The 15633-nt window shown below is 43.3% G+C and overlaps 1 protein-coding gene across 1 annotated transcript in view; it reads right to left on the bottom strand.

Moving 5' to 3' along the window:
• The window catches only part of pcca (propionyl-CoA carboxylase subunit alpha), a 165589-nt gene extending 155327 nt beyond the window's left edge, over positions 1–10262 (bottom strand). Inside the window, exon 1 of the mRNA XM_034184973.1 lies at positions 10176–10262. Coding sequence (XP_034040864.1) covers positions 10176–10208 — 33 coding nt within the window. The 5' untranslated portion in view covers positions 10209–10262. The remainder of the gene's footprint in view (positions 1–10175) is intronic.
• Positions 10263–15633: the final 5371 nt, after the last annotated feature.

The raw sequence follows: 15633 nt of genomic DNA, 5'->3' as shown, positions 1-15633 counted from the left end.
TTTGAACATCCTTGGGACTTGTTGGGCATTGCACTGAAATCTTGGGAGTCGTCAAACATCTCCCAGTAGGTGCTACTGGTTTGTGATTGTTGTCTTTTTTTATCCAATCTAACAAAAATCTAATCACGCCAACATAGTTCTTGTCAGTCCTCACTTGACATGCTGGATCTGACAATATTTTTGAGGAAGGAGTGTTGTTTATCGTCTTTTTACTGTCAGCCTGGTTTTTATGCTGTTAGGCTTTTTGTTTGCATTGGTAATGCTGCCAAATGTCAAAAAGTGACTTGTTGGGTATTGCACTGAAGTCTTGGGAGTCCTCGAGCATCTCCCAGTAGGTGCTACTGCTTTTTGATTGATATTTTAACAATATACCGGCCCTTTTTGCAAAGTTTATTTATTTCCATAATAAATACTGTATATAAATCAATGGCCATTCACGTCTACGTATTACCAAACCTGTTTTAATGCTTAAAACTTGACTGTGGCTGATTGCCTGTGGTATTTCACGGGAGTTATGGAAACCCACATTACCTGTCAACTTTTGGTTGCTGTTAAGTCTTTATTTTTTAGTCTATTGTCCCTGAAATTCCTCTTGGTAACATCCCATTGACTCTCAATGGGGTTTTAGGTCAGGGTGAGTTAGAATGCTCATACCACCAAAGCAACTAAACGTGGTCTGGTAATCTATGGGGTATAATCAAGAGGGAATTGAGGTTCACCAGATCCAAAATCAAAAAACAGCTGACAGCAAAGCATCAAGGATATCTGTGCTTCCATAACTCTCATGCAATGCCACTGCCATTCACCTCAATGCTAAGCCTTCCTAATCAAGTACTGACCATTAACATGTAGTTTAGAATGTACCATATTTCCAGATTTGATGTGATCCAAATTTCTTTGTTTTTTGTTTGTTTGTTTTTTCTGAAGAAAATGGTCATTTCATCACAATATTCTAATTTTTTGAAATCCTGTATTCATGTTGGTTTTTTTTTTGACCCGGAAGCCCAAAATATGTAAGAATAAACAAATGAATTCTTGGAATAGTTTAAAATGCTGGTCATGAATCTACAATCTATGGAAGTTTAATATTTTTGATGGAATTATGGAAATAGACTTCTCCATGATATTCACATTTTGTGGAAAGCTGCTTTGTTTAGTATTGTTCAAAAGTTGTCATTTTAATTGATACCACATTGATTGATACTTGTGCTTGAGCTTGTTTTGGGCAGTTACATGTTTTCTTTGCTTTGGTAATGCTGCCAAATGTTTTCTGTTTTTTTTTTTTTTTATGCACTTAAAGATGCCTGTGCACTTTAGAGAAAGAGACTTCGCCTGTGTTGCAAAGTAACCTTTTTTTGACATTGTAATCTGCCCATCTGTTTTCATATTGAAAGATGACAAATAAAAGACAAATAAAACTTGGTTAAATAGTTCTTTTGCGTCATGTAATGAACAAATGCAGACAGTACAGAACACAGAAATATAAATTAAACACAAGTTCATTAAATAAATCCAACATACCAAATACAATGTGATGTTAATTAAATCCAACATAACTTCTTTAGCTAAATCCAAGATGGCTTTATTTAATAACATCTATGCAACCTTGTGTAGTAAATCTAACATAACTCTGTTCAATAAACTGAACATAACTGTATTCAATACATCTAAATTAACACAGTTTTGTGGGACCGGTTGCCATAACTCAGTTAAGTAAATCCAACGTTTTCTTTTTTTGAGTGCAGCTGACCCTTCTCACCCTGCACACAGTCTATTCAAACCACTCCCCTCGGGCAGGAGGCTACGATCCATCCGGACCAGAACCTCCCGCCATAAGAACAGTTTCTTCCCCTCTGCCGTTAGACTCATGAACTCCTCATAACTCAGTCACCTTAACCTTAACTCTGTCACTTTATCATTTTATCACAGGGTCACTTTAGACAAATGTACTTTGGTTTTAATTGCACTCCTCCCACTGCACTGTTTTTTTCTGTTCCTCTTTCTTTCTGTTTTTCTGTTGCACACAGCCTTTCATATTTCATATGTCATTTTCATCTTATATTTTGTCTTATTTTGGCACATATTGTATATTTTATCTTAGCATTTTATATTGCTCTCTATTTAATGTTGCACCAATATATTGAAGCAAATTCCTAGTCTGTGAATCCTGTTCATTGGCAATGGCAATAAACTTCTTCTGATTCTGATTTTAGATTTATATATATACGAATATCGTATATATATATATATATATATTTTTTTTTTTTTTTCACTTTATAGAAGCATTTTGTTGTCGCTCTTCAGTAACTCTGGACCTTTCATTATATTTGGACTGTATTCATACAGTGCTTTACAGTGATGCTTCACATTCACACACTGAAGTCAGCGTGCTGCCATGAAACACACTCAGCTGCACATGTAGAACAACGTGGGGGTTCAGGATCCTGCCCCAGAGTGATTTCTGGTGTGCTGAGGATTTGAACTGGGGATACTTTGGTCACAAACCCACCGCCTTAACCACAAGACCATCACCTGCCCCCAACTTACTTCTGAACATATTTTAAACTGTGGACTTTATAGCAGTGCTGGTAATTCTGACCAGGACTGGGGTTCTTGACATCACCTCACTCTTTTATCGTGCTGTAGTTGATCTAAGGTCAGCTGAAGGTTTCTGCTCGAATTGATTAAAACATTCATGTCAAACTGTCGGCCTGCGATTTTCTTTATTTTCAAGAAAACTCTGAGTGTGAGCTGAGACGTCTGTCAGATGTTGGTTGATTTGGAATGAGGTTAAAACCACAGCTTTAGGTTCCAGGTACAGGAGATGGAACACCTCCGACTGGCTGATCATCATCTCTTGATGGCTCTTGTGCCGACCCCGTTCCTCACGTCTCTATGGATACGGACATTAACCTCAACACAAACCCTACCCCCATGTACACAAACATTTGTTGTAGCTCTGTACTTCTTGGGCCAGTAAGAATTTCCATTTTGTGACGCGTCCATTGTTCTTCTTCTTTTTTTTTTCTTTTTTTTGAGAGCGTTTTATTGTGGAGTTATTTTTTACTCCAGCTCAGGAAACCAAACTGACCAGCTGATCTGAGGACCAGGTGCCCAAATACATGTGGAATTTTATCTGAAAAATATGTTTGCAATGGCGACAGACAGACCGTGGAGGAAACCCACTGATGACATCATATGATGGACCTCCTGGACTGCTTGAACCTGAGGCAGATTGTTGAGATCCTCACTCACATCAAGGGCCATATCCTCAACTTAGTCATTACTGACTCTGTCTCCATGTCTAATCTCCAAGGATATGACATGGGAGTCTCTGACCATAAGATCATCTCAATGGATTCCCCCCCACAACACTGTATCTGCTTCAGGAACCTGCTTTAAACTCTGAGCGGTCACTTTTTCAAAACGTGCACCGTGGTTTATCAATGAGCTCCGGCGGATGATGGTGGCTGGGCGGGGCCATCAAGCACCGCTTTGTTGTAATAACTGTCCACAAACCCACCGATAGACAACATCAAAAAACTATAGGAGAGCACTGCAGCTGCCCCAGCAACTCTTTACCATAATAAATCATCTGCTCAGACCCCAAACCCACACCTGCATGAATCCCACTAAGGAGCAGTGCAGTCGTTTCATTGCACATTTCACCAATAAGTTAAACACCATCCGCTGCTCACTGTCTGTCTCCTGCCCCCCACCCAGATCAAAGCCAGTGGGCTGTCTCTCTCAGTTCCTCCCCACCACAGTGAGACAGGTTGAGGGCCTCATCCAGAGGATGGGACCCTCAACATGCTCCTTAGACCCCTTCCCTGCTCTGACATTAAGCCCCCTCCTCACTGGTATCTTCAATGACTCTCTCTTGAGTGGCCAAGTCCCACTGGCCTTAAAAACAGAAATAATAATTAGACTACATCTTAAAAAAACCTCTTTGGATCCTGAGGTTACGGCAAACTACCGTCCGATTTCCAACCTTCAATTCCTGTCAAAGATTCTGGAAGAGGTTGTCTTAGTGGCTTTTATTAACCTATAAAATTGTAAATGGACTTGCACCTTCTTATCTAAAGGATCTTGTAAGCACTTATACACCTTCCTGTAACCTCCATTCTCAGGGAACTGGCCATTTGTTTGTTCTGAAGGTCAAGAAAAAGACTGTTGGTGAGCAAGCTTTTTCCTTCCGGGCTCCTGTGGAACGATCTTCCTGTGGACATTCAACTGGCCGGCTCTGTGGATGTTTTTAACCAAAGCTAAAGACCCACTTGTTTACTCTTTGTTATGTTTCTTGAGTTATTTTGATTTGTTTCAAGTATTTTTTTGGTTTGTATTTTATGGCCTGTGTTTGTTTTTACTGCCTGTACAGCATTTTGACTGAAAGTGCTTAATAAATCAAATTATTATTATTATCATCATCATCATCATCATCATTATTATTATCATTATTAGGCAGCTTCAGGATCAACTCAAAAACCACAATCTGTTTGAAAAATTTCAATCTGGGTTTCGACCCTCTCACAGTACTGAGACAACCCTGGCCGGAGGCACCAGTGACCTCCTGGCGGCTGCTGACCAGGGCTCTCCAACACTCCTCCTCCTGGACCACACAGCAGCTTTTGATCCAGTTGACCAGAATATTCTTCTCCACCGTCTCCAGCGCAGTTGGATTTTCTGGCATCACCCTGAAATGGTTCGGGTCCTATCTTACAGATAGAGCTTAGTATGTGGTCTTTGGAGATGCTACGCAAATCCTGGCCTCACACAGTCACTTGCGGAGTCCCACAAGGATCGGTTCTTGTGCCGGCCCTTTACAACATCTACATGCTCCCCCTGGGTCATGTCATTAGAAAGCATGGAGTCTCGTTCCACTGATGACACTCAGCTCTACATGAGATTGGACCTGACCTCCCCCACACTTCCATCAGCCCTCACCTCCTGCCTGGAGGAGACAGAGGCGTGGCTGGCTGAGAACTTTCTCCACCTGAATTCAGCAAAGACCTAAGCTCTTTTAATCTGTAGCCCCACCAGCTCCATTCCAATCCCATTAACTGTACTTTGTTTTCTGGCCAAACCATCACCCTTTCCTCCTCTGTTCTAAATTTGGGGGCCACCTGTCATCATTTGGTACACATTTTTATATTAATTTAACCTTTATTTAACCAGGTTAGTCCCATTGAGATCGAGATCTCTTTTGCAAGGGAGACCTGGGCAATTATAAAGTTTCCAATTCATCTAACCTGCATGTCTTTAAATGTTGGAGGAAACCAGAGCACTCGGAGGAAACCCACACAAACACGGAAAGAGCATGCAAACTCCACACAGAAAGACCACAGGTGGGACTCAATCCCATGACCTTCTTGCTGCAAGGCAACAGTGCTAACCACTAATCCACCGTGCTGCCCATGTTCACCACCTCCGTAAAACTGCCTTCCTCCATCTCAGGAACATAGGTAAACTGTAGAGTGCCTTAACTGAGAGAGCAACGTCAACTCAGAACATGGCGCCATTTTGGTTCCAACTGCAGTGAACTACTGAATGAACCTTTAATATCTACTACATTTTTTAACCACATTTTTTAACCACATACAGCAACACATCCAGGTACAGGTGCTATAAAAATAAATATAAAAATAGTTAAGCTATCAAATTTACAATTTATGATGATTTATTTAATTAATTTAATGCCTGATTTATGCAGCTGCAGCTCTGTAACTCAGTTTAAAGTTCTCCATCTCTGGATTTTGCTTTATTCTGGACTAATTTGACCCTCAACAAGCTTTTCTTTCTACAATCATCACCTCCAAATCAAAGCTAAGCTGTTCAATTTAATCTTTTACTGACTTTGTGCTGTAAATGTGATGTGGACTTTCCTGATCCATTTATCAGCGTGCGAACTGTAAAAACTATTATATATGATGGGAGGCAAAGGACTGAAAGCAGAAAAGTCTCAAATCACAGCCTTTTGTGTCTGATTTAACAGGTGCACATCAGGCTGCGGGTCCAAGTCTGAACACGGTGTGAAAAAATAAACGGCTGGATTTTTAATCACACAAATGACTCTGGTCCCATTTTCCTCAAATCTGTGAGTGCCAGAGCTGAACTTTAATTTGTACCTCTGTTACTGTGCACATCCAGACTGCTCAGGGTTTTTAATGGAAATACATTGTGATCGGACATTTTGTCTGATGTGAGCGAAAATCCGCTGTACAAAATCTGTCATATACAGTGTTTATTACACAGAAAACAATACAAAAACTTTGGGACTTTTTTGTCCGGTGACTGTGAATATCTGGTTTATACGATGACAGTTTAGGTTTTACTGTTTTACTGAACATGTGACTGAACAATAAATTTACCTCTTAAAGCTTTGATGATGAAGTCGCTTCCATCCCACACGGCTGACTTTATTTTCCAAAATTTTTCTTCTGTTCGGATCTGAAGGGAATCTGTACATCTTGAAGCCCTTGTTGTGTCTATTTGTGCCTCCAAATGCACAACAACCCGACATTTTCAGAGAATCAATAAATAACTAATTTTACATGCAGACACATTAACAGCCAACACTGTTTTGTAACCAAGCTGGCACCAGTAGCCACATGACCGTTTTTCGACTGGTCATGTCGCCACTCTCTCAGTTAAGGCACACTACCAAACTCCGCCCCTGCTTCACCCTCTGTGATGCTGAAAGGCTGGTCCACTCCACGCCTGGATCCCTGGTAGGAGCCTTCAAAAGCTCCAACTCATCCAAAACAGTGCAGCCAGGATCCTGATGGACACATCAAGCCAACCCTCAGGACACTTCACTGGCTCCCCGTTCACTTCCACACTGAACACAAAGTCAATCTACTTACTCACCAGTGGATCCATGGAAACACTCCAGAAGATCTCAAAGAACGGCTCACACAACAATCCCCAACAAAACACCTCTGCTCCACAAATACTCACCATCTCTGCCCCCCAGGACCAAACTTCACACAATGGGAGATGGAGCCTTCACTGAGGCTGCTCCACGCCTCTGGAAGGACCTGCCAGAAAGCCTGAGGGCACCACAGACTGTGGAGCATTTCAAGTGGCAGCTGAAGACTTTTCTGTTCAGGAAAGCCAAGTGATGGGACTCCTACTTTCTTCTACAGTGAATTTTTTCGTGTATGTTTTATGAGTTCTTTTAAAATTTGTTAGTGTAGCACTTTGAGATTTGTCTTTTAATGTGCTTAGAAGGCCTTACGTGCTTCATAAATTAACCCTCTGGAGTCTTTGCTATTTTTGGGTGTTTTGACTACTTTTGGTTTTACCTTCATAATTTACCTTAGAAAACTGTTTATAATGTTTGATATCTTTTTTTTCAGCACAACCTCACCTGTGTGACTTTACAGTTTTTCTTTCATTCTGACCTACTGCATTAAAACAGTGACCCAATATTCACCCCAAAACATAAAATTAGAAACAGAAAAAGTTAGGTTTTTACTGTGAATCATTTTTATAACTTAGAATGTAAATATAAATTCTAAATTTCAAAAAGTATATGTAAAAATGTAGCATAAATAAAGTTATATACATCAATTCACATTAAAATGCAGGAAATGCTTCAGGCCTTTTTTGTGGCTATTTACATGTAATAAGATGCTACACAAATTATATTTGTGCCACTCAGAAAAACAATTCCTGTCCAATGCACATCAGAAGCCCCAAAATTTTGTACAGATGTTCCACCTCAATATCCATGTGTCTTTTCCCCTAATTCCTTGTTTTTGTAGTATTTTTCTTGGTACAGACTGTCCTGGCTGTGTTACTGGGAAAAAAAAAAAAAAAAAAAACACAGAAAAAGGTGTTTTTGACTTGGGTGGGGGGGGAGGGGGGGGGTCTCTCTACCTGAACTCGTGTGTTCTCCGCCACTGGAGCCTGCTGACTGCTGGGGCAGTGTGTGTCTCCACCGTACTGTGCTCCAGGACTCGCGATGGAGCAGAAGTGCAGAAGTCCTGAGAAGATGGAATGAGAAGTGCGCGGTCCGATCCACTGTGCAGATCTGTGTGCACAGATCAGTGGATCCACCTGCTCTGATTCGTCCAGGCCACAACAATAAAGTCCATTTCATCATCAGACTGATCACGCTCTGGTTCAGACTCTGATGACGCACTTTGATCGTTTTCATGCAGTTAAAAAAAGAGAGACTTGATGCACAGTTCCAGGCGCCTGATTATTTTGATGCACTAAATAAATAAAGTAACTACACCACACACTAACCACACATGCTAAAACACACTCCAAGCACAGCAAATATCACACACGTTTCAAACCTGTTTGCCGTCTGGTTTTCGCTCCACAGTAAACCACACTTTTCTTCCCTCAGCAAGCAAATTATACTATATATATATATATATATATATATATATATATATATATATATATATAATCTTCTTCATCTTCAACCGCTTAGTCCAATAATTAAGGGTCACAGGGGGCTGGAGCCTATCCCAGTGGTCATAGAGCGTGAGGGGGTTACACCCAGGACAGGACACCTGTCTGTCACAGGGCCACAAACAGACAAACAAACACAGTCACACCCACACGCACACCTACGGACAATTTAAAGATTACAATCCACCTAACCCTCATGTCTTTGGACGTGGGAGGAAACCGGAGCACCCAGAGGAAACCCATGCAAACACAGGAAAAAAAAAAAAAAAAAATATATATATATATATATATATATATATATATATATATATATATACAGTGAGGAAAACGAGGAAAATAAGTATTTGAACACCCTGCCATTTTGCAAGTTCTCCCACTTAGAAATCATGGAGGGGTCTGAAATTTTCACCTTAGGTGCATGTCCACTGTGAGAGACATAATCTAAAAAAAAATAAATCTGGAAATCACAGTGTATGATTTTTTTTTAAATAATTTATTTGTATGTTACTGCTGCAAATAAGTATTTGAACACCTGTGAAAATCCTGTGAAAAAAGTGGGAGAACTTGCAAAATCGCAGGGTGTCCAAATACTTATTTTCCTCACTGTATGTACGTATATATATATATATATATATATATATATATATATACTTACACACTTACACATATTAAGTACACAGCCAGAGAGAGATGAACAGGTTAGTTAGTGGATCAGAGTAAAGTACTTGTGTGATAGTCTGTAGTGAGTGTTTGAGGGTGTGAGGGAAGGAGACATAGAAAGGATGGAGGCAGCTGTTTAACCAACTCTTCACAAGATGGACAAAATTTATCTTCATATGACACCAACGTCTGTGCTGTGTGAGAGGGTCGTCCCCAAAACTGGAGAGAAGAGGAACAAATTTAAAACCCAACACCGCTGAAATTACCAAGTTTTTAAATAAAAACTTTTTCAAGCCCCCAAATCCCCTTCATTTTCCACAACTATGGTCATAACAGTCCCTAGCTACACAAACATTTCTCAATTTATATCTCTATCACAGACAGTATTTTATGACAGCACAATCACACAAGTATATTATTAATGTCTTTAAAGGAAAACATAGCCAAAAGATTCAATATATACATTGAACCTTTATTATTAAATGTGCATAACAGAGCCTGACTGTTTCACAACACCTTGACCTTTATTGTTCCAGGTAAGAGCGATGTTAAAGATTGTCCAGCTGCTGTGGTAACCCCTAACAGGAGCAGCCAAAAGAAGGAAGAAAAAGAAATGCTTTGAAACATTGAACCTTTTCAGCACAATTGCTTCATACTGCTTCGAAAAGCTTTGGTTTCTCCATCACTCGACATCAGTCACAAGAAGCCTTTATTGCTAAATTTGGTGGCCAAAGCTGTCAAATCCACTTAACATAAACCAAAATAACTGACGGCAAACAAACTGATCCACGTTGAAAAAAACGTTCCTAAAACACACCGAGACCAGGCGACACCACGATTTAAAGGGACTGAGGTGAAGTCAGAAAAAGTGTCACTTCAAAAGAAAACAAGCAAAGGGGCGTGCCCTTGTAGCCAGGTGACCTAGACTGACCAATCAGAAGCGCTACGGACGAAAGGTCTTCTGTGTTATTAGTACGATTCCGTACGGATAGCGCAGGTTTCCACGCATTCACGCGTCGGGTGCGTGCGTGGCTCCGTGTCAGCTGTGTTCTGACTCGTTATGAAGTAAATCTGTGAGTTTATTTTACCTTCACAGCGAACAGGACTCGGTGCGCCGCCATAGTTACCGCCGACTTCTTCTTCTGTCGATTTACGGCAGCTGGAATCCAAAGAGCTGCATCACTGCCACCTAACGGATATTATCCATTCCAACAGCTCTGGTCTTCCTTCCACAACACCGTTTGGTTCTGTTCCTGGTCGTCCTGTTCTTTATTTCCTTTCCCTCCACGGATTCTAACGGCTGACAAAGATCACCAGGACTAGTTAACTGAAACCTGTTACCAGGTTCAGGTGTCCTGTTGTTTGTTGTCTTACAACCCCAATTCCAATGAAGTTGGGGCGTTGTGTAAAATGTAAATAAAAACAGAATACAATGATTTGCAAATCCTCTTCAACCTATATTAAATTGAATACATCACAAAAACAAGATATTTAATGTTCAAACTGGTAACTTTATTGTTTTGTGCAAATATTTGCTCATTTTGAAATGGATGCCTGCAACACATTTTCAAAACGTTGGGACAGTGGCAACAAAAGACTGAGAAAGTTGATGAATGCTCAAAGAACACCTGTTTGGAACATTCCACAGGTGAACAGGTTAATTAGAAACAGGTGAGTGTCATGATTGTTTATAAAAGGAGCATCCCCAAAATGTTTTCCAAATCAGAGTACTGGCGGTCCGAGTCACCCTGGACAGAGGCTGAAAGAAGACCACAGGTGTCATATTCCCAGTCCCAGCGCCAGAAAAAAAAATATTAAGGGGGCGATGAGTTTATCACAAGGGGCGGGGTCGCCCCCCACAAAAAAGTATGCACCGGAGGAGACGTGCCTCTGAGCGTGCGTAATGAATTGGGTGCGCTCCTGGAAAGCTCGTGTATTTAGGCTACACTATTGTAAGAGACTGACTGAGTAAGAGTAAAGAGTGATGACAGTATTTTTTAATTATTATTTGAACGTACAGACCCTCGGTCAAGTGATCTCCTGCATACCACAGAGCCGGTGTTCTGTCGAGATGAGGTGCGCCAACTTTCGACACTCTGAGCTGTGACGTACCTTCGTGTTGTCCAATAGGAACGACGCGTCGGGCCAAAACACGGAAGACTCGTGGCAGAAACCACTGATCTGTACAAAACATTAACGTGGCGGTGGGCAAGATGGCGGACAGGGCACAAGCAAACTTTTGAGCTCCATACGTCTGGGTCCCAACGTTAGACTAGAACTGTCCTCTTTTGACAAAAAATCACTGTGAACTCTGCGGAATAACTGTCTAGCCTACCAGTGAAGAAAGGTACGTGAATAAAAACTATGTGTGCAAATAAAGACAAAGCAAACGGAAAGGCGGGAGATTCACTAGCCTTTCATAGCTATGCCGCTGCCGCCGCATCTCCAGAGAAGGCCACCCCGATGGACGCCATCAACCAGGGCAAAACCAGATGACAATTAAGCACTCCCATCAAACAACCACCTGCCAAGAGGTTGGCACAAAACACCGAGAAGATGACATTAAACACAGAGTTGGAAATAAACAGTATGGAATTCACGTTTGCTGACATGGTGAAAATCCTGAGGAAAGTTGAAAGCAAAGTAGATGACTTGACGGAGCAAGTGAAAGAACAGTCAAACATGTTTGCCGAACTACTCCAGCATGTCGAGGTAAATGGGAAAGCAATCGCTGAATGCTGTTCGAGAGTCGAAACTCTGGAATGCGAATGCAAAGAGCTGAAAAAAGAAAACTGCTCTGAAAGAAAAGGTTCTAGAAGTTGAACGTTACAAACGACGCTGGAGTCTTCGACTATCCGGTCTCAAAGAACAAGATGGCGAAAACATCAGGGAGAAAATCGAGGAGCTTCTGCTGAAAATCTTCCCACAGTGGGCTGACAACATTGGAGATGTGATCGACTCCGTGCACCGCGTCGGAAGAAGGGAGAATGGACGCAGCCGCCAGGTCATCATCCAGTTTGTAAGAAGAATTCATCGAGATGCAGTTTGGAAATCAACCAAGGATTCACCAGTCTGCAAGGATCAAGGAGTCCGCTTTGTCCAGGATTTCATGAAGGAAGATCTGCTATCTCGAGAGAAACTTTGGCCAATAATAAAACTGGCCAGATCACAGAATAAGGTGGCATTTTACAAAGGCCACACTGCAGTCATTGACGGCCGCATAGTTACAGCCTAAAAACGAAAATATAAGCACCTTAGACTTGAAAACATTCAAATTATTCAAATCATTTCAATCCAGTTTGTTCTAATGAAATTTCTAACACGTTCAATTGATATTCACAATGTTATTTTTAGATGGACAAATTTCCACGTTTGTTAGGGACCTGCCTAAAGTTTCTCCTTACTTAAAGTAAGAAACTTTACTGACCTTCTACAACTTTTTGCTTTTTTATATATATGTGTATGAATGTATGTATGTGTGTGAGCAACAATGCTACTAAAATGCAACTTAAAATTATTGACAATTAATACTCGAGGTCTAAGGGATAGTGTCAAAAGAAAGGCTCTGTTTTTATACTGCAAAAGTAGACAAGCACAATGCATTCTACTACAGGAAACTCATTCAAATGAAATGGATGAAAAGTTTTGGACGTCTCAATGGGGGGACAAAATGTTTTTTTCACATGGTACTTTAAGATCAGCTGGTGTAGCAATTTTATTCAACAACTGCCAAGGGAAAATAGTTAGTACAAAATTTGATGATAATGGCCACTGGATTATAACAGTAATTCAACTTGAAGCTATTTTAATACTAGGGAATGTTTATGGTCACTGCAGCATTATGCTAAATAGAAAACTGCTCTCTGAAATACAGGAAGTGCTATTTCAACTCAGAATTAAATATGCATCAGAAAACATGGTTTTAGGAAGAGATTGGAATATGGTTTAAGATGACTGGCTTGACAGACATCCCAGTAAATATAACACTCTGTTGTGTGGGCCGCCAGAAGAGGAGGTACTGCTGGCCCACCACCAGAGGGCGCCCTGCCTGAAGTGCGGGCTTCAGGCACAGAGGGCGCAGTCGCCTCACAGGAGCAGCCAGGGTGACAGCTGTCACGCATCACCTGCAACAGCTGTTACCCATCATCTGATCAGCAGGGGAATATCAGCAGGACGACGCCTCCACCTCTTTGCCGAGATATCGTTCTACCTGGAAGGTAACGTGCTCAGCTGACTGGTTAACAGTGATCTTTTGTGACTTTTGTGAGTTGTTTAGCTGACTCCTTTTCCAACGAGTGGTGGAGGTAGTTTTCCTGCCGTACGGATTCCTGGGTGCAGACGCACCCACATTTAATTGTTCTTTTGTTCCTCGCCAGCAGTACCAGGTCCGACACGCGAAGGCAGTGGCCACCTGGGAGTTCGGGACTTGGCGGCTCCAGTATTCCCGGGGTCTTTTGGCGGAGGAAATCGTGTGGTTCCGGTTCTGCTTTGGACAGACGTCTCCTATCTTCGAGCCTGCCCACACGACACCTTTTGTGATTTGGCTTTTGTCTATTGTTGTAATCTGTTGTGTTTGTTGTGCCCATTCACAACAGTAAAGTGTTGTTATTTGACCTCATCCATTGTCCGTTCATTTGCGCCCCCTGTTGTGGGTCCGTGTACCTACACTTTACCAACAGGATATCTCGGCCAACGTCATGGACCCCGAGGGGCGTCGACCGGCCGTTGAACGGCCAATGGAAGAGCAGGGCGCACAGGCGTCTGCAGGAGGAATGATCGGTGAGTTGCAGCGAATCCTCACCGCTTTTACGGCTCGGCTGGATCTGATGACCGAGCAGAACGTCCTCCTTAACCGCAGGGTGGAGGCTCTCGCCACGCAGGTGGAAGTGCGCCCTCAGGGCGCTGCTGCGGCTCCCCCTCCTGTCGATCCTGTGCGCAATAGTGACGTTCCACAGGTCGTTCAACGACCCCTCCCACCTTCCCCTGAAGCATACATAAGCCCTCCAGAACCATACAGGGGTTGTGTGGAGACATGCGCGGACTTTCTTATGCAGTGTTCGCTCGTCTTCGCACAACGTCCCGTCATGTACGCGACTGATGCTAGTAAGATAGCTTATGTGATTAATCTGCTTCGCGGCAAGGCACGCGCTTGGGCTACAGCGCTCTGGGAGCAAAATTCACGGCTCCTTCTGATATATGATGGGTTTGTGAGGGAGTTCAGAACAGTGTTCGATCACCCAAATAGAGGAGAGACCGCTTCAGCCGTGCTGCTGTCAATGAGACAGGGGCGCCGGAGCGCAGCTGCTTATGCAGTCGACTTCCGCATCGCGGCTGCGAGGTCCGGCTGGAATAGCACTGCCCTCCGCGCCGCCTTCGTAAACGGACTATCGTTGGTCCTGAAGGAGCACCTGGTGGCTAAGGACGAACCGCGGGATTTGGACGGGTTTATTGATCTCGTTATACGATTAGACAATCGGTTAGAGGAACGCCGTCGGGAGCGAGGCGAAGGACGTGACCGGATACTCGCCGCCCCTCTCCCTTCCGGGTTCGAAAAGGGGCCGCCCTCCCCACGCTCCACAGCCGCAGCGCTTTGTGGGGCAACAGCTCCCCCTGTTGACGTTGTTAGGGAGACGCACAGGGCCAAAATGGGGAGGCTGATCCATGGAGAGTGTTTTCTCTGCAGCTCAACAGAGCACACACAGAGAGACTGCCCCAAACGGCCAAGACGTCAACACTCGCCCTTAGAGACTGGGCTAAGGGGGGGTCAAGACATTCAAGTGAGACACACACAAATTGCCACACGACTCTCAGTCACGATCCTGAGCGGGGATTTAACCCTTCAAGCCCGAGCACTGGTGGACACGGGGTCAGAAGGGAATCTGCTAGACAGCGGATGGGCAAAGGAGGTAGGGCTCCCTCTGGTGGCGCTTCCTTCGCCATTGCAGGTGCGGGCACTAGATGGCACCCTCCTCCCTTTACTCACACACAAGACACAACCAGTAACTCTGGTGGTGTCTGGAAACCATCGGGAGGAGATTGAGTTTTTTGTAACTCCTTCTACCTCCCGCGTGATTTTGGGCATCCCATGGATGTTAAAGCACAATCCCCGGATCGATTGGCCGTCTGGGGTGGTGGTTCAGTGGAGCGAAACCTGCCATCGGGTGTGTTTAGGATCCTCGGTTCCTCCCGGTTCCCAGGCTAAGGAGGAGGTCAAAGTCCCTCCCAATCTGACGGCAGTGCCGGTTGAGTACCACGATCTTGCTGACGTCTTCAGCAAGGATCTGGCACTCACCCTTCCGCCGCACCATCCGTACGATTGTGCCATTGATTTGGTTCCAGGCGCTGAGTTCCCGTCCAGCAGGCTGTACAACCTCTCACGACCTGAGCGCGACTCAATGGAGACCTACATCCGGGACTCATTAGCTGTCGGGCTGATCCGGAACTCCACCTCCCCGACGGGGGCAGGTTTCTTTTTTGTGGGCAAGAAAGATGGCGGACTTCGTCCATGTATTGATTACAGGGGGCTGAATGAGATTACGGTTCGCA

Source organism: Thalassophryne amazonica, chromosome 13 (genome assembly GCF_902500255.1).
Source record: "Thalassophryne amazonica chromosome 13, fThaAma1.1, whole genome shotgun sequence".
Classification (NCBI taxonomy): Eukaryota; Metazoa; Chordata; class Actinopteri; order Batrachoidiformes; family Batrachoididae; genus Thalassophryne; species Thalassophryne amazonica.
This window is presented reverse-complemented; position numbering and strand designations above follow the sequence as displayed.